The following is a 20145-nucleotide window of genomic DNA, read 5'->3' on the forward strand; positions in this document are numbered from 1 at the left end:
ACCACTAAATGATGAAGAAACAGTACCAAATGAAACACTAACAGCTAATATCAGAGGGAGAGAGGGAGGAAGCAGGGACTGATAGTGGTACAGAGGGAGTGCAGGAGGAGTAATGGAGCAGAGAACAGATAGGAATGCTAAAGAAATGGAGCCAGGAGGAGGGAATGGGGCTACAGTTATGCCTGTTAATCTTTTATTCTAATTTACATTGGCCAGATTTACTTTCATCACACTGAAACTGGATTTTGTCCAATTAATATTTTTACTTCGAATTGCTTTTTCTTTTGTACTGCCAAACTAAATCTTATGATTACTAACTCTTAAATGTTTTCCTATCAAAACATTGACCCTCCTCTATCTCTGGAACCAGATCCAGCAATGTCTCCTTCCTTTGTAGAAACATATTGGACTCAGCTTGGAAATTCTTCATCCTTCCTTCATTAGACTGTTCAAGCTTACAATGGCATGATTGAAGTCCTTGTTTACAGCTACCCAATGAAATGTACACTTCTCTGTAATTTCCCTGCATATTTGCTCCACCATAGCTCTCCCACACGAGGGTGGAATGTACCCAGGAGTGGGATTCTCATCAAACCGATTTTGACCTTTTCTGCTAAATCCTCTCATCTCCAGGGGCTTTCAATCAGTGCTACATTCCCTTCCCATTTTCTTTCTTCCTCATCCTTCCTGAATACTCTATATCAGGAATATTTTCTTAGTCTTGCCCGCTTTGGAGTCAAGCTTCTGCTACCGTCGAACCATTATCTTGGCTGTGACTATCTGTAACTACAGTTCACCAGATTAAGTTACCATTCTGCATACATTTACATACATATGTACATACTAAACCAAATTTAGTTGTATCACTTCTATTTTCACAGACTTGAAAAAATCCTTACCTTGCTTTTTTCTTTAATTTAATCTTCTCATTCTTGCTTATTTTGATTTGATTTTCTGGTGCACTCTTTTGTTCCAAATGCTTTACCTCTTCCTGACATATTGTGGTTAATCTTAACTACTGTCAATGTCTTACATGGCAGTGTTATCCTTTTTAACCTGGCTTCCTCGGTACTACTTGACCAGAACCCTGAACAGTTTTTGTTTAGCATAGCTCTTTTTACCCTAGTGATTCTGCCTTCAATTCCCCACTAGTCAGTGTCTGCCACCCAGAATCAGACCAGTTATTCCTACTCTCTGTTTCCTATGTACAAATTTCACACAGGAAGCCAGAATGAAACCAGTAGCTGGAACTATTGTCAGATCCCTTTCCAAAACTCATTTATCATGACTTTAACACTGAATCAAAAAGCAGCTCCAATGAGATAGCACTCTTAATACAGAAAGGCACAGTAAAGTAGCACGGTGGCATAGTGGTTAGCACAACACCTTACAGTACAGGTGACCCAGGTTCATTTCCTGCTGCTGCCTGTAATAGGCTTGTACATTTTCCCCATGATCGTGTGGGTTTCCTCTAGGTGCTCTGGCTTCCTTCCACAGGCTAAAGACGTACTGGTTGGTAGGGTAATTGGTCATTGTAAATTGTCTCATGATTAGTCTAGGACTGAGTTGGGGGGGGAGGTGGATTGCTGGGCAGCATGACTCAAAGGGCCAGAAGGGTCTATTCTGCACACAATAAATAAATAAATAAATAAAATTTTAAAAAATGTAAAACTTGTGCTCAAGTTCCTGGAACAGTACTTGAACCCATGTCTTCTTAACTCTGAGATGAAGTTTCTGTCATCATGCTAGAACCTTTCAGCAATATCCTCAAATAAAAAGTTATAATAAGATATATACTCAGTGCTTCCAACCTTGTTGTGGTTTGGAAGCTCACCTGCCTCAATGGCCCGGAGAGCTAAGTTGGCTGGAGTCAGGGATTTATGCTTTGGCTCTTGTTAGGGTCACCCATGTCAAATAGGACAAAGGGTAAAGGCCTGACTAATAGCGGTCCATGGGTCCACCAGGTTCCAGAGGCTAACAACCTGACTGGTCAGAAAAAAATTGTTTGGGAAACAGCAGTTAAGATTCTTTCTACATCTGAGTGCGATGGTATTTTGAGTCTCCAGTCAGGACTTGCATGACTGACAACAGTGAAAACCAAGAGGTGGCTACTGACATGATTGAGGAAGCCCTGAACACTACCAGGGATGAAGAAAGGTCACTGCTGCCCTAAGCACCAATGGCATAATGGGCAGTAAGTATACACGCAATGGCCACTTTATTAGGTTTCCTGATGAAAGATCATTGCCTGAAATGTCAATGCATTTTCATAGGTGCTGCACGACCTACTGTTTCTCCAGAATTTTGTGTGTGTTGCTCTGGATTTCCAGCATCTGCAGAATCTCTTATGTCACTTTTCCCACTGACTAAGAGAGTGTGTTGTTGGAGTTAATACCATACTGACATTTCTGTAAACTGTCCATACACGGTAAGAGCATCACGCATGGATTGTTATACCAATCATGAGAATATTTGAGCTGCTAACAGTTCATACAGATTAACTCTGAAGACTGTTGAAAAGTCCTTGCTTCATATCTGGACAGAGAAAAGGAAAATGAAACACTAGCATCAATAAATTTTAAAGTTTAGTTCAAGTGAAATGTGGAAAACACATCAGAATTATTCAAATGGCACACTAATGTTTAAAATGGGTGGCTTGGCTCCTCCTTGAGACAACGCACTGAATAATGCTGGTTTACATCCAGGAAGACTGAGGGAAGCAATGTAAAGTTAAAACTAAGAAGCAATATTTCCTTAATGCTTCGGTAGAATCACGCTTCACTCCCTGTGTTGGAGTAATCAGCACAAAGACTTTATGTTTGAACACCAGGCTGGGAAAGCCAGTTAGCTTGGTAACAATTAAATGGAGCATAGAAAACTGGACTTGATCAATTATTCCATCAAACACAATGCCACATGAAGGACAGAATCCTCTATTTGAGAATCTATTCCATTTGTTACTAAGTCATGAAATCTAAAGATTAGAATGTTTTAAAACCAAAGGAAAGCTACTTTTAAGTATCAGGTTAAGAATTTAGAAAGGCATCTAAAATATGGAGAAGAGTCAGATTTTGCACAGAAATTAATCTGCACCCAGATAGAAATGTTTGAAGTTCTTTATAACACAAAAGCAAAATATTCATATTCTGGAAATATGAAATCTTTATAGGAAATGCTAGATGTATTCATCAGGTCTGTCAGTATCTGTGGAGAACAAAATACTGTTGTTGGTCTGATGAAATTTCTTCAACCACCTGAGATCCCAAATTACTTTTTGAAGTGCAGTTGTTTATGTGGGAAACTTGAGAGCTAATTTGCATGTATCAAAATCCTCACAAACACCAACCTGATGATGAGTAAGTAATCAGATTGAATGATATTGTCAGAGGGACACTCGTTGCCTAAAATGCTGAGCTCTTCTATGTTTCTCCATTTGGTGCCTCAGCACCTTTTACATCCACTTGCAAAAGGCTTTGCAGTCTCCTTTCAATATTTGAAAGATACAGTAGTACCTCTGACACTGTAATGTTCCTGAGTACCACTTTGGAACCTTAACTATGGCTAAGTCTCTGGATAAAATAGTAATAATTTGGAAGGAAGTGCTGTAAAATAACAAAAGATTATACTGAAAACAATATAATGTGGATTAATTCAGAGCATTTGAAATGACAATTTTATATCAATTGTGGGGACATTTTGTTCTGTGACATAAAATTTGATGTAACATTATTACTTGCGATTGATTGCCAACAACTCACCAGCAATCCATTGGATCCATGAATGGTCACACATCGTGAGAAAGAGTCATGAATAGAGACCCCCTTCACATATGTTGGAGGAGTATAGCCACCTTTCTCATCCACATCTCCAGTCATGTGAAAATGAATAGGATAGTGGCCCATAGACTGCTGGCCCATGTGCTTCAGTTCAACCCCTTCAATATGAACTGCTTTAAAACCCACGCCCATCTGTAGCACACAAGGAGAGAGATAACAGGTTTAAATAATGTTAGTGAAGTAATCCCAAGATTCTGAAATACTCTGTATGACAAAAACGTTGGAAGGTTTTCCATCTCTTGTGCGGAGGCTCATGCCTGTTACCTTTAAGTTAATTCTGCTACTGCATATGTTAGGACAATGGAAGTTTTGTTCTCCCATGTCAATTTCAGGCACCAGGATTATTTAATTAATTGTTCTAATGGAGATTAACGATGATTTTTAAAGTTATTATTTCCATCTATGCTAGAAATGTGCTAGAAGGCGGATCTTAGTTATGATGGCACTAAATGGCAACTCATAAGAACATAAGAAATAGGAGCAGGATTAGGCCATCCAGCCCATCAAGCCTACCCCGCAAATCAATAAGATCATGGCTGATCTGTCTGTAAACTCAGCTCCATCTACCTGCCTTTTCCCCATAACCCTTAATTCCCTTACTATGTAAAAATCTATCTAATTGTATCTTAAGTAAACTTAGTGAAGAAGTCTCAACTGCTTCCATGGGCAGAGAATTCCATAGATTCACCACTCTCTGGGAAAAGCAGTTTCTTCTCATCTCCATCCTAAATCTTCTCCTCTGAATATTGAGGCAATGTTCCCTAGTTCTAGTCTCACCTACCAATGGAAACAACTTTCCTACTATCTTATCTATATCTCTCAAAATTTTGTATGTTTCTATAAGATCCCCTCTCATTATTCTGAACTCCAGAGAGTATAGTCCCAGGCCACTCAATCTCTCCTCATAGGTTAACCCCTTCATCTCTGGAATCAACCTGGTGAACCTCCACTGCACTGCCTCCAAAGCTAGTACATCCTTAATAAAGATGGAAATAGGACTGTTTCTGAAGATGTAAGCAAAGGAGTCTTAGAAAGAGTGATCATGGTATGATTGAATTTTGCATACAGTAGTGTATTATGCTTAAACAAGGGAGATTACAACAGAATGAAGGAATGAGGGAGGTGTTGGTTAATGTGGATTGGGAGCACAGGCTATTTGGTAGGACAGTGGAATACTTTCAAAGAGATTTTTCACGGTGCTCAACAAAAGTTTATTCCAGTTTAAAGTAAGGACAGTAAATGTGGGGACAGCCAGCCTTGGATAACTAAGGAAATAAAATACAGTATCAAATTAAAAGCTCATGTGTACAAAGTTGCAAAGAGTAATGGGAGACTGGAGGATTGGGAAATCTTTAAAAAGCAACAAAGAACAACTAAACAAGAAATAAGGAAATGGAAGATAGAGTGTGAAAGTAAATTAGCACAAAATATAAAAGTTTTTATAAGTATATAAAGCGGAAGAGGGTGGCTAAAGTCAACATAGGACCCTTGGAAGGCAAGAAGGGAAAATTGATATTGGGTGATAAGGAAATGGCTGAGCCATTGAACGACTATTTTGTGTCGGTCTTCACAGTGGAGGTCATGTCTAATATGCCAAACAATGATGTTATGGTCAAAATGGGAGATGAGGACCTTGATAAAATCACTGTCACTAAAGAGATTCTGATGAGCAAACTAGAGGGCCTGAAGTTAGATAAGTCCCCTGGTCCTGATGGTGTAGCTTCACCTTGACAGTAGAGGAGGCCTTCCTCAAGTATGGAGACCAGAACGGCACACAGTACTCCAAGTCCGGCCTCACCAGTACCCTGTATAGTTGCAGCATGACCTCCCTGCTCTTGAATTCAATCCCTCTAGCAATGAAGGCCAACATTCCGTTTGCTTTCTTAATAACCTGTTGTACCTGCAAGCCGACTTCTTGTGATTCATGCATCTTTATTATCTCTACTTTTCCCTTTCAGGGTTCTTTTGAAGACCCTGACCTGGAGTTACACGCTGACTATGGTTCTTTGTGAGAATGGGACCTGCTCTTGGGATTTCATGACTGGCCGTTATTTGACATGCCAAGGATGCGGTCTGAGAGCTCAGCTTGCCTTTGGAGGTCCGAGATCTCGTGGCTCTGGAGGTGGGTGGACGGAAGGTCAGTGTCCCAGCACAGAGCTCGAAAAAAGCGATGCAATGTACTTTTAATATTGTAAACCAGCGAGTTGTTTGTTACACACACAAAATGCTGGTGGAACGCAGCAGGCCAGGCAGCATCTATAGGAAGAAGCACTATCAACGTTTCAGGCCGAGACCCTTCGCCAGGACTAACTGAAAGGAAAGATAGTAAGAGATTTGAAAGTAGGAGGGGGAGGGGAAAATGCAAAATGATAGGAGAAGACCGGAGGGGGTGGGATGAAGCTAAGAGCTGGAAAGGTGATTGGCAAAAGGGATACAGAGCCGGAGAAAGGAAAGGATCATGGGATGGGAGGGCTAGAGAGAAAGAAAGGGGGAGGGGAGCACCAGAGGGAGATGGAGGACAGGCAGAGTGATGGGCAGAGAGAGAAAGAAAAAAAAGGGAGGGGGAGAAAACTAAATATATCAGGGATGGGGTTATAAGGGGAGGAGGGACATTAACGGAAGTTAGAGAAGTCAATGTTCATGCCATCAGGTTGGAGGTTACCCAGCTGGTATATAAGGTGTTGTTCCTCCAACCTGAGTGTAGCTTCACCTTGACAGTAGAGGAGGCCACAGATGGACATATCAAAATGGGAAAGGGACGTGGAATTAAAATGTGTAGCCACTGGGAGATCCTGCTTTCTCTGGCGGACCGAGCGTAGGTGTTCCGCGAAACGGTCTCCCAGTCTGCGTCGGGTCTCACCAATATATAAAAGGCCACACCGGGAGCACCGGACCCAGTATACCACACCAGCCGACTCACAGGTGAAGTGTTGCCTCACCTGGAAGGACTGTCTGGGGCACTGAATGGTGGTGAGGGAGGAACTGCAGGTGTAGCACTTGTTCTGCTTGCAAGGATAAGTGCCAGGAGGGAGATCGGTGGGAAGGGATGGGGGGGGACGAATGGACAAGGGACAAGTTGTTTGTTACGTCTCCACTCTCACTGTGAAATGGAGACGCCTCTTTCTCCCTTGTTAAGTCTTTGCTGTTGCTTTGCTACACACTTGAGTGCTCGGAGGTGGGTGCCGATGCTTTTTTTTGCTGGTGGGGGAGTGAGAATTTCTGCTTTGGTGCTGCTTACACGTGGGAGGGAGGGGAGCTGGGGTTCTAACATTTAACTGTCATTCAATCTTTGGGAGCACTCCTCTGTTTTTGTGGATGGTTGCAAAGAAATGCATTTCAAGATGTATATTGTATACATTTCTCTGACATTAAATGTATCTTTGAAACCTTTGAAGTGCTTTGCTTTACATTATTGAATATTACCTACCTTGATGTGCCCACCAACTGTGTCAAATTCGAAAAACTTGCAGGAGTTATTATCATAACACAGTGGTTCTACTTCTCCCATAATCACAATGTTTCTGGACAGTAGTCCCACTTCTGCTCGCATGTCTATGCCATCTACCTCCTCTCCAATGTGCAAATACTTCGCTTTTCCTGAAATATTTAAAGTACATGGTCAGTACCAACTGAATCCATCTGACAACCCGCTCCAGCACCAGAATCACCATCAGTGGAGCACTGAAGACTAGTGCTGTTTAAATCCAGCCCTCAGTTTGGTGATGGTGATCCCATTCATTTGAATTCGGTTGCTGGCTCTGTAGACTAAGGTAATGCAATAAATGTTTTGAGCTATTCACTTAATTTTAATGCTCTTAGTTAGTTTTCATACTTTAAGAAGTTTTCTTTATCTAAAACAAGGTATTATTTTTTGATTACCTCAGTTTATTTGAACAGTCTTTAAGTGCAACAATATTCTGGGGATGGGTCAGAGTAGTACATGCCAAGACCAACTCATGTCTCAGAGATATTTCTGCCCCATGAGACAGCAGACAGGTGTTGAGTGCCCATGCAGATGGTCCACACATCTCGAACAGGACAGTCTGAACAGCATGGCAATGAGTCCCGGATGTGGCTCCATCTGGCGTGATTCTGTGGCGTGGCAGCCTATCTAAATTGCCTGGTTCACTGTCAGGGAGGTGCCACAGTAATGCACTCTTGCCATTTTACTACCTCTACCAGCCTGAACAGCTAACGTCTTTGTACCTTTTGATCTATGGCTAAACCAGCCACATCAGAACTAGAGGTGCACAATAAAAGTTGTCCTGTCTCTCTGAGTCACATTAGCATAAAAATGCAATAGTCTAAATGTACAGTAGGCTTGGCCATGGCCAATAAAAGTTTAACCAACTGCTTTGCCAAACAAGCTGTTTACATTTTTTTTCTGGCAATTTGAAATTTAAAATCTGAGGATTGCTTGCCACCACCTGTGTTTTTGTTAATGAGGATGACTAATGATGTCAATGTGGGAACAACAGACTCTATAGAAAAGAATGGGAGTGGTTGATGAGGTGAGTAGGTGGATAGCTGCTTCTGCAGTGAAACGTAAGCAGTGCTCTCCTTCTGCAGTGCTTCTTTAGACTTCTCACTATCATCGCAAATGCTCTTCTCCATTTTGAGTGGTCATGGCCAGAGATTCCTAAGGGCCAGTGGGGACGTTGCATCTCTTCAAGGAGACTTTGACCACGTCCTTGAATCTTTACCTTTTTCTACCAGGTAGTGTCGTCTACCATTGAGCAAGGAAATAAAATGTCTATTTTAGTAGCCTGGCATTAGTCACTGTAGAGGCACACACGTCAGATCATTTTCATTAAGCAATATCAGCATGCTAAATTATTCAAATACTTATTGCTTGCGTGATGATTTACAAATTTAGCACCTGCTGTGCATAACCCAGGCCTCAGAAGTACATACGAGGACAAGAATCTCTGCTAACTGACTGATAATGAGCTTTGTACCAGCTTTGATGTCTTAATCTTCAAATACTGTTTTCCACAGTTGACCAAAAGGTGTACTGGGACCTTGAAGATAATGGTGAATTTCATCATCAGTGGCTGCCCTCCCTTTAGGGGGCTCCTGAAACATGGCTTATGGCCCACATTTTCTAGTGTCTTATTGTGAACCTTTATTGTTGGAGAGCAGGCGATAAAGGATCACAAAATGCTGGTGGAACAGCAGGTCAGGCAGCATCCATGGAAGTGAACAGTCAATGTTTTGGGCCAGAACCCTTCTTCAGGACTGAAAGGAAGGGGGAAACACTCCACAATAAGAAGTTAGGGGGAGGGGAAGAAAGACAGCTAGAAGGTGATAGGGGAAGCCAGGTGGGTGGAAAGGTGAAGGCTAGAGATCTGATAGAGAGGAGAGTGGACCACAGGAGAAAGGGCACTGGGGGAGGTGATAGGCAGGGGAGAAGAGGTAAGGGGCCAGAATGGGGCATAGAAGAAGGAGGAAGGGAGAGGGGAATTTTTTTTACTGGTGGAGAAATCGATATTTGTGCTATCAGATGGAATATAAACAGTTGCTCTCCTGCCTTGAGAGTAGCCTTGTCGTGGCCCAAGAGGAGGCCATGGACTGACATGTCAGAACAGGAATAGAAATCAGAATTAAAATGTTTGGCTGCCATGAAATTCTGGTGGAAGGAGCAGAGGTGTTAGACAAAGCAGTCCCCTGATTTATGACAGGTCTTACCAATGCAGAGGATGGCGCCTCGGGAGCAAAAGATAGAATAGCTGTCACCAGCAGATTTGCAGATGAAGTACTGCCTCACCTGGAAGGACTGTTTGTGGCACTGAATGGAGGTGACGAGGAGGTGAATGGGCTGGTGTAGAACTTTGGCCACTTACTGCGTTAAGTACTGGGAGGGAGGTTAGTGGGGAGGGACAAATGGACGAGGGAATCACAGAGGGAGCATTCTCTCAGGTCACAGAGAAAGATTGTGGACAGCACAGGCACAGGCTCTTCGACCCACGATTTCTATGTGACCACCATACCAAACTAAACTTAAACTATCTGCCTGCATATTATTTATATCCTCACATGGTCATGAGTCTGAAAAAAAAACCTCTTAATCATCACTATCACGTCTTCTTCCACCACCATCCCTGGCAACACATTCCAGGTATCTACCAATTTGTGTAAAATACTTATACCCCAGATCTCCTTTAAATCCCCTGCCCCTGAATTATGTCTTATAGTATTTGACATTTCTATCTTAGGAAAAAAGATTCTGGCTATCTACCCTGTCTCAGCATCTCATAATTTTATCACTCTATCCATTCTCCCCTAAGCTGCTCATACTCAAGAGAAAACAATTCGTCTAGCCTCTATAGTTTATATTCCATAAACCAAGCAGCATCCTGATAAAGTTCTTCTGCATCTTCACCAAAGCCTTCCTGTAATGGGTCAGTCAGAACTGTACACAATATTCCAAATGTGGCCTAATAAAGTTTTATAGAGGTGTAGATGTGGAGTGAGCATTGTGGAGTCAGATAGAAAGTAATAGGTTCAAGTCTAATTCCTTAGATTTTATAATCTAGAAATGACAGTGTATCTTTAAGGCACATTTCATGGTCTTTGTATGGTGTGCAAATAATTATTTTGGTCACATGTCTTTTGCTGGAAAAGGAGTACTATTCAGACCCCTTGCTTCAAGCATCACAATATACCAACCACGGGGCTGGAAGGATGGTGGAGATAGGTTGTGGGAAAACAAGCCTGCAGTCAGAGGCCAAAATAGGCATATTCGAGGTCCCAAAGGATTGGACAAGGCTGGGGCTATTTGAGGGACCATCTAATAATTGTGATGGTTGTGAAAGGTAATCTGGAACTCACCCAGGAGGACAGTGATATGAATAAAGGGGATGCCAGGTACTGAGCCAATTTTCCACATGATTGGTATGGTAGTATTACATTTGCACTAGGTTAGCTTACCTAAGAGTATAGCTACTTCTAAAGAGCTTTTCCTTAGTAATATAAGTTCAGATGGTGCAATCAACGTTATATCCAGTGCTCTTAATTGTTCCCTTAAATCACATAGAGGGTATCAAATTGGCTGTAGACTGACTTCTGTGATGATGTGGGTCTCAGGAGGAAGCAAAATGGATCACCTATTCCACCTTCTGGATGAACACGGTTGTGAATGCTTCAGCCATGTGTCCATCACTGACATGCTGGGCTCCACTGTCATTGAGGATTGGGATATTGCTGTCATATCTTCTTGATTGTTGTTTAATTGTCTATCAGCATTTGCATCTAGATGTATCAGGCTGCGGAGCTTTATTGAAATTAATGGTTGTAGGATTGCTTGGCTCTGTCTAGTGAATGTTGTTTTTGCTTTTTATCTTCCCATGTTTCAGCTTCACTGTGCTGTAGGTTTTATTTTCTTGGTGTGGTTTTAATGAACTTTGTTGATTTTGAAAGGAAGCTGTTTAATTTCAGAGGAGATTAAGAGATTATGAAGGAGTAAAATCTGAAACACATGTAAATAGTTTTGAGGTTGCCAAAGAGCTCCCAACTCTGCTGAGTTCAATTGAGTTTCTTTCATTGTGGTAGAAAAATATAATAAAGGAAACAACAACGTTAAGGAAAAAAAAGACACCTTGGTCACAGAGGATATTTTAGTTGTCCTACCACATCAGATTTCAAGTACAACTGAAGCCTGAGGCATTGTACATTTCCATATTTGTAAATGTGTTGCTTGGGTAGTTTGCCAAAAAATAACAAGGGGTTCCTTGGAATGCAGCATTTGATGGAAAAACAGGAAGGAGGAGAAAGAATGAAGGTACCTTGGCATTGGATTGAGGAATAGCGGGGGATTGAGCTCAGGGATTCACTAGCAGTATTTTTAAGGTGTTTAGGATTCCAGAACAGACAATAATAGTAGTAGTTCAGTGGTATGTAGGAGAGTGATCAAGGGCCGGAAGATGAAAAGGAAAAGATTACTATCAGGAGATTGGCTAGAGAGGAAATATGGGGTGATGAGAAGTAAGGCTCAGGAGGTTTTTCTGACGGGTAGAGATGCATGGTTTGATATTGAGGAGAGGGATAGTGGATGAAGTATTTGGGTAATTATTTCACCAAGCTCGTCTTCCCTGGTGTTCTGGCATAAGTCACATCACAATGTCGTCAAGAGTGCCCTTCCACAGACAATCCCAGAAATAAACATTTCAAGTTTCCCTGCAATGCTTCAGACCATAGGTCTTTAATGCAGAAATTATATCAGGTCACAGGGGTGACTCAACAAGTTAAATTTCCCTTGTGGTGCCAAACCACACAGAAAATGTTGTTACTACGTTATAGTCATGGAAAAATTGAAAATCAATTGCATAATGCTGAAGGACCAAAAACAGCCCAATCCACTCAATTCCCGCAATTATAGTTTAGATGCTGGCTAAGGAACCTGCTTCAAGCCCTTCAAACCAAAGGATCAAAAGTAATTCCTACTGCAAACTACCACCCTGGCTTCCAGCAAGGCAGAAAACAGAAATATTTTATTATCAAGGATACTGTCATTTTTTCACTGGTCGTCTGAAGGAAACAAGAACAGATTGAATTACAGGGACTCATCAAATGGAATCACGTTGGCCACCAATTATACAACCTCCCAATTTTCCCTTCTGTTGTCAGTAGGTTCAGAGTTCCCACATGCTATAGACCACATGAAACTTGGGATTAAGTTTCTATGTTATTCCTTTAATTTCAAAACTACCCCTTTATTAAAATGTAATACAAGTGAAAATTACCCTTAAATTAAGCTCCTAGTTATCCAACTTAATTAAAGAATACTAATCATGATATAGATGTTATTGCTTTCCAAATACTCATTACTGTAAAATGTTTACTTTAACTTTTTCTAATGAATTTATGTGGTGAAAACTGTAGAAATCCATACCTGATTCTAACTACCAATCACACTCTAAATACATGCCAAATCTGTTGCCTCATTAAGCATTGTAGGTCTCTTTTCACATGATATATTTGAACTATTAAAGTGTCAAAAGACCCCACATCCAAATACCTGACTAGCACTAATGTTGAACCAAGTGGCAATGTTAAGATTGCCCACTCAACATCAGCCCTCCACCACTCACCAGGCCCATACTCTGAACTCTGTTGTAATCTAAGGACTCCAATGTACATTTCTGTCGTTCATGGTCCTTCAAGTGCCTGTATCATTGCTTCTTTCTCCCGGAGCTTCCAATCCAGGAAAATCTTGTATTTTCATTATGTTTTCTTATTTTCACAGATATTGAAGGAAGTCATTTAACCAAGTCTATGTCAGCTCTCAGAACAATCCCATTAATCCCATTTTCTATTTATTTCCATATAATTTAAATCAGTCCTGCTTCTCAACTCAAGAGGCCTTTTAGTTCTTCAAAACACTCTGCCATTCTCAAGCTGAATGATAATCTTCTACCTCAGAGTCATTTTCCTGCACTATCCCTGTACATCTTGAATCTCTGAATACTCAAAAATCAATCCTGTTTTGAATAAATTAAACAGCTGAGCTTCCACAGCCAACTGGATTAGAGAATTCCAAAGGCTCACTATGCCCTCTGAGCAAATAATTTTTCATCTCCATTCTAAATGCCTACCCCTTATCCTCTCACATCGCAGACTCCTTAGCCAGAGGAAATATCCCCTTGTATCCTGCCCATCAAGTCCATTACAACAGAGAACACAGCCCCAAGAGCCCCCAGTCTCTCCTCATAAGGCAAACACATCATTCCAGGACTTCATCTAGTGAATCTTCTTTGCCCCCTATGGAAAGACATTCTTCTTGGGTAAGGATACCAAAACCATACACAATATTCTAGTGTGGTCTTACCAATATTATGCAATTGCAATGATACTTCTTCATGGTAGTCATCTTGAATTAAAGGGTAAGAGATATTTGCCCTTCCAATTATCACTACATCTGCATAATGGCCTTCAATGGTCATTGCACATTACAAGCACACCTAGCCCATTTCAAAATCAACATTCTCTCATTATTTTACAAAAATTTTGTTTTTCTGCTATGTTCATCAAAGTGGATGGCCTTAAATTTTCCATTTTATGTTCCATCTGCCACGTTTTCCCCTTTTCTCCACTCATCCAATATCCCCTTGAAATCCCTTTACATCCTACTTTCAACTAGGATATTATTGCAGGCAAACTTGGAAATTTATTTTAATGCTTAAACTGAATCATTGATATAGATTGTGAAAATCAAGGCCTTAAGCACCAGTCTCTGATGTAACTCATTAGTCAGCCTGATCCATTTATTCCCACTATTTGCTTTCTGCCCAATAGCCAATTCTTTACCCTTGTCAATATTTAATGCTGGTTTCATGTGTGCTAACCAAACTGATCAACATCATGAAGGACTTCCCCGAAAGTCTTCTGAAAATCATTTGGTTCTTCCTTATCTATTCTACTAGTCACATCCTCAAAGAACTCCAGTTGATAAGTCATTTTCATGAATCCAGTTGATAAGTCATTTTCATGAATCCAAGTTAACATCATACAATTTTAATTATTCCTTTCAAGTGCTGTAATTCCATTTGTCATTGTATATTCCAATATTTTCCTTACCACTGATGTTTGGAATCAAATGATTGTATATATAATAATTGTACAAAAACTTCATAAATAATTGGTTCATCCTTCGCTGGAATAGAATGGATAATTAAGGGTACATTTCAGAAAACATGCAAGGACTAGGAAAGTGAATGGAGGAAAATGGAAATGTGGTGGATGCAGGAGCAATAATTTGAGAATTATGAATTTCCAGGGTTCCTGAGACAGGGTAGCAACTGTCCTTTCAAAGGGTCAGCACAGGAGTAGTGGGGATGACCTTATTCTGTGCTGCCTGATTCTATAAAAACTTCAGGTCACTAGCACCTATCCTTATGTGGGGTAACATTTACAGTCTTTTATGGCAAGCAAAATTCATTGGGGAGTAATAGACTAATGATGGAGAGGTAACTGATGTGAGACTATGCATTGAAAAGCTCTTTCTGTTTCAAAATTCAAAAAACTTTAAATGATTTAATGTAGGGTGAGGAAGAACATACGATAGAAATGAGAGCCAACTTGATTATAAAATTTATCATATTAAAGGTGATTTGTAATTCTATCTATTATTTTATCTCAAATAAAATAACAGAATAATTAGACCCAAATCTGATCTCATATTAATGGCTGGAGCATTAGGAATTCCTATCTCTAAAGTGATCTCCAGTGTGTTAAGTCCTCAATAACTACATACATACTGTACCTTTCATTATCTGGCAATCTAACACCCCAGACTAACACAGAAAAACATTACAGTTGCCAAATATTTCCAGTCACTGAACTTTATCTATAGAAATTCCAAATTGTTAACATCAGGCACACATCAGTACATTAGCATATTCTATAAACATTTTCTGAGAACTTGGACAAATTCTTGGGATTAAGCCATTTAAACTACTTGAACAATAACAGCAAAGCAGAGCTCTGCACATTTGTTGAGACATTCAAACTCTTACACATACTTTCTGAAATGCCTGCAGTAAAAACCATTTTGACTACTGATGTGTAACAAATGATACACGCATCCCAGAAGAGGTTTGGATTTTGTCACTTGTTACTTTTAATTTTTCAACTAAATGATTATTTTCTTCTCATTTTTAACAACAGAAGCACAATGACATAATTAGAGAGAGACTGTTTTTGATCACAGATGCCCATCTGGAACAGTCACTCAGTAAATCTAAGGAAATGTTAATTCTACCACAGGGACTCAAAACCTTGGGTGACTTTGCATTTAGCTGTCTGCTGGTGACTGATCTTCCCTGTCAGGAAGAGGATGTGATTAGTAGGTACAGATAAATGAGAACTTGTGTTTGTGATGAGTTTAGATTAATGGAAGGCTTTGAATAAGGACAGGTACACAAAATGTTCAGCAGATTGGTTAACAAGGTTAGAGCACAAAGAATTTGGGGCAACATAAGAATGAATAATTGGACAGACAGCATAGTGTGGGAATCATTAGCTCCTTTTCAGGTTGGAAGGTTGTGACCAGCATAGTGATTACAATCTATATCAACGAATTGGCCAAGGGGACTGAATATATTTCCAGATTTACTGATTGTTTCCTGAACCAAGCAGGAATATGGAAATGACAGCAGATGTAAAAATGTTTTGAGGAGTATGGACAGCTGGATGAAAACACAGAAGATAAAATACAGGTGAAAAATATAAAGTCATCCATTTTGATGCATAAGTGTAAAGGAGGTATTTATTAAATAGTGAGAGATTCAGGATGTTGATGTTCAAAGAGCAGGTACAGCAAGCGACTAGGAAGATAAAAGATATAATAGCTTTAATTATGAAAGAGTTTGATTACAAAAATAATGAAGTCACATTGCAACTGTTAAGGACCAGAGTGAAAAAGTCTTCTGTTTAGTTTTGATCTCCTTACCAAAGAAAGAGTTTATTTGCCATAAAGTGGATCAGTTGAAGATTCACCAGGCTGTAAATTTCCAATTAAGGAGAGACTTAGCAGCCTGAGGTCTGTATTCTCCCAAGAGTTTAGAAGAATGAGAGGTGATCTCATCGATTCTTACAAAATTGTTAATGGGGCTTAATGGGCTAGATTCAGCAAGAATGGTTACCCTAACTGAGTAGAAAAGGGAAACAATGTGAGAGCAAGTATGAAGGCAATTAGGACTGAGAGGAGGAAAAAAATTATCATTCATAACATGGCAACATGGCTCAGTGATGAAATTTATCCAAAGTAGACATTAGAAGTTCTCTGGGCATTGAGGATATGATGATGGTGTTGGAAGATGTAGTAGAAGATCAGCCATATCTTGAAGGATGGCAGACCAAAGCTAAAGGGACAAGATACTTCCCAAAAGTTCAAGCCATGGTTTGGGGTATAAACATTAGGAATGAATGAAAGAGAATTTGAGGAGATTTAAAGTAAAAACAATGTGTATTTATACTGCACCTTTAATAAAATGATTTTGAAGCAGTTTATAGCAAATACAGAGCACAGATATCTGAGAAAGTGTATATCTTCCGAAACGAAGGTACTTGTGAAAAGGGGCAATGGATTGCTTTGTAATGTCAAGATTGTTAAGCCCCATTAACAATGTTCTAAGAATCAATGAGATCCCCTCTCATTCTTCTAAATTCTAGACAATAGATGATAGCAACTATCTTAGGATTACTGTCTTACATTAATTTAGCAGATATTTCTTACAACTGAATTCAATGGGACTACTGTACTTCCCCTGCCTAACTTGCTGCAGGCTCTGAGGGCAGCAAGCTGGGGCATCTGTAGAATTTCTACCACTATCCTGCTGGACTCCACGGGGCAATCTGCCAATGTAGTAAGGGACAGCAAATGTGGCACAGCAGAAGCTCAAAGCCAAGACCAGAATTGGAACTTGAGAATTCTAGGGAAATAGTGGATAAGTTCCTACAGATGAGCTGTTGATCAACTAGAAAATCTGCCCTATTATTTCAGATTTCTTATCTTCAATTTACATCAACAATTTTGCCCTTTATTTGCAGATCTTCCCCTAGTCTACCGTGCACACTGTTCTGAGCTGATAATGGAGGAAGTAAAAGTAGCCTTCGGTGACCAAAGCTTGCAAGGTTCACTTTTCAACACTGGTATTAGCAATATCAATGCCAGTCTTTGCTGTTGTTTGTACTCAACCACTTTACCTGGTGGAATCCCTCCAAGTTTGTTAGCTGTGTCAATTAAAATAAAATTGTACCTTCGAGCTTGACTTGATTTGCTTTGCATTCTGGACAATGTAACAGCTGAAATTCTTCAGTCTGATGCATAGAATAATCTGTGCTGGCAACAAAAATGACATCACCAGCTTTCCACGTTCTGGCATCATCTGCCAGCTCCAGAATACTGCTATTAACATGTTTATCTATGGTAACGGTCACCTTGGGCCACACTGAAACAAGAAAAACGAATGATTATGTATGCATTAAACAATTTCTTCTGTCAATTTTAAAATTGCAAAGCAGAACCAGAAGTATAGTTATATATTGATATTGTAACAATAAATACAACAGAAAAATATTTAAACATTCTTTTCTTAAATATTGACTGAATATTAAAATTCTGGATTCTGTTATCTTTCAATAGCACACTTGTGCAATGGCATATTTAAATGTCAGTGGGAATATCTTTCATGCATCTTGTCTGTTTGGTTCTGTTAGGATTTTAAAACTAATGTTCTTCTTATTTTTCTAAGTTCGAGTGAATATAAACCCAATCATCCTAATTTATCTTCTTATGTAAATCCTACAATCCCAGCAATAGATCTGATGGAACCTCGCTGCACTCCCCCCTTTAGCAAGATCACTCCTCCTCAGGTAAGTGCACCTGCACTGAACACAACAGTCAAGATGTAATCTCACGCTTTACAGTTGTAGTAATCATTGATATACAGTAGATTGTGAATATCTTGGTCCAGCAACTATCCTTAGAACACCTCAATTATAGCTTTCTCAACTCAAAAACAGCCAGTTTATAGTACTGGGGCACTCTGTTGGCTGGGGTTGACCACGGATGTTGTATCCCATCTATCTACATGATAGTCAAGCCAGGGCAGTACAATATGGAGGGCAAACTGTTGCCATGTAGCAGCCTCCCCCTCTCTGTGCAGCTGATGAATCCAAAGGAACGGCAGACACCGAGAGAGTTTGGCACCAATGACATTGCAGGAGTTGCTAGGCAGCGTTGAACTCAGCGTAGGACTGCCTTAGGGGCTCTAGCTCTGGATTTTTCCTTGATATTTTCTCCCAGAGCCTTTCCCATGAGTGGGTATAGCAGCAAAGCAGCAGATGTTTAAGATCAGTGTTTACCCTCTCCTAGATGAGTTGCCAACCATGGCTGATGAACCTCAGCTGCCCAAAGCAAACGGTTTTAAGGTGCCAGTCACCTGCTTTTGCCCCTTCTCCTGTCAGTAGAAACAGTTCTGCCAGGCTTAGTGGCTAAGTCACATGTGAAGGCCAGTAGCTGGACTTGTTTGACAAGGCTATTTGAGATTCACACTACTGAGAGCATTTAAAAGGAAGTGGGAACTCATCCCCTCTACCAGCCATGTCTATAACAACCAGAACCTTTGTTTTCCAAATCCCCATTACATAAACACAATAATGGATTCCAGGAGTTTCTCTTCTATTGATGTCAGGTCAACAGAGCCAAAGTGTCTTCTCTCCCTCCTTCATTAAGTAGTGGGGTTACGTTTGCTGTAGGAACCACTGCAGAATCCAGAGGATCCTGGAAGAAGCCAACCAGTGCTTCCAATGTGGCCACCATCAGCCCCTTCAAAACTCTGATAAGTAGCTCAGCAGGTCCTGGAAGTACATTGGGTTTCTGTCCCATTAATTTCTCTAATGCTGTTTTATTAACGATAAATTCTCTGAGATTCTTTTTCACTCTTCACATAAGATCATAAGTCACAGGAGCAGAATTAACCCACTGAATCTGATCCGGTCTTTAATCATAGTTGATTTACTTTCCTCTCAATTCCATTCTCTTGACTTCTTCCTATAACCTTTGATGGCTTTACTAATCAAGAACCTATCAAGCTCCTCTGTAAATACACCCAGCGACTTGGCCTCCACAGCTGTCTGTGGTCGACAGTCTTCCACTAGTTTCAGAGGATGCTGCACCATCTTCCATGCAAGTAGTGGAAGACAGTAGATGAATGTATGTAACTAGTGGAAGACTATAGATGAATGTATGTAACTAGTGGAAGATAGTAGATGAATGTATGTAACTAGTGGAAGACAGTAGATGAATGTATGTAACTAGTGGAAGACTATAGATGAATGTATGTAACTAGTGGAAGACAGTAGATGAATGTATGTAACTAGTGGAAGACAGTAGATGAATGTATGTAACTAGTGGAAGACAGTAGATGAATGTATGTAACTAGTGGAAGACTATAGATGAATTACGTAGAACACTACAGCACAGGAAAAGGCCTTTGGCCAATGATGTTTATGCTAAGCACGATGACAACTTGGCTGCACCTGATCCGTATCCCCCATTTCATGCATGTTCATATGCCTACCTAAAAATCCCTTGGATGCCACTATCATATCTGCTATTTTTAAAAACAAATTGTTTGTATAATTTTCTTGCCATTACGATTTCTCCAGTCTGTAAGACCGGATGTTACTAGCTAAAACAGGGTAGCACAGGAAATGCTGCTGTCTTCCACCTCCAGCAACCTGGGTGCTGTCGATATCCAGTGAGCAACATACTCCAGGTGATTGCATGGTTTCTACAAGGAGCTCT

General features: G+C 40.3%; 1 protein-coding gene across 1 annotated transcript in view; it reads right to left on the reverse strand.

The window, feature by feature from the left end:
* The window catches only part of cemip (cell migration inducing hyaluronidase 1), a 194355-nt gene that overhangs the window by 55996 nt on the left and 118214 nt on the right, over positions 1-20145 (reverse strand). Inside the window, exons 11-13 of the mRNA XM_059952579.1 lie at positions 17594-17785; positions 7264-7433; positions 3759-3968 (exon numbers count right to left, since the gene is read on the reverse strand). Coding sequence (XP_059808562.1) covers positions 3759-3968; positions 7264-7433; positions 17594-17785 — 572 coding nt within the window. The remainder of the gene's footprint in view (positions 1-3758; positions 3969-7263; positions 7434-17593; positions 17786-20145) is intronic.

This window comes from Hypanus sabinus, chromosome 28, assembly GCF_030144855.1.
Source record: "Hypanus sabinus isolate sHypSab1 chromosome 28, sHypSab1.hap1, whole genome shotgun sequence".
In the NCBI taxonomy this organism is placed as follows: Eukaryota; Metazoa; Chordata; class Chondrichthyes; order Myliobatiformes; family Dasyatidae; genus Hypanus; species Hypanus sabinus.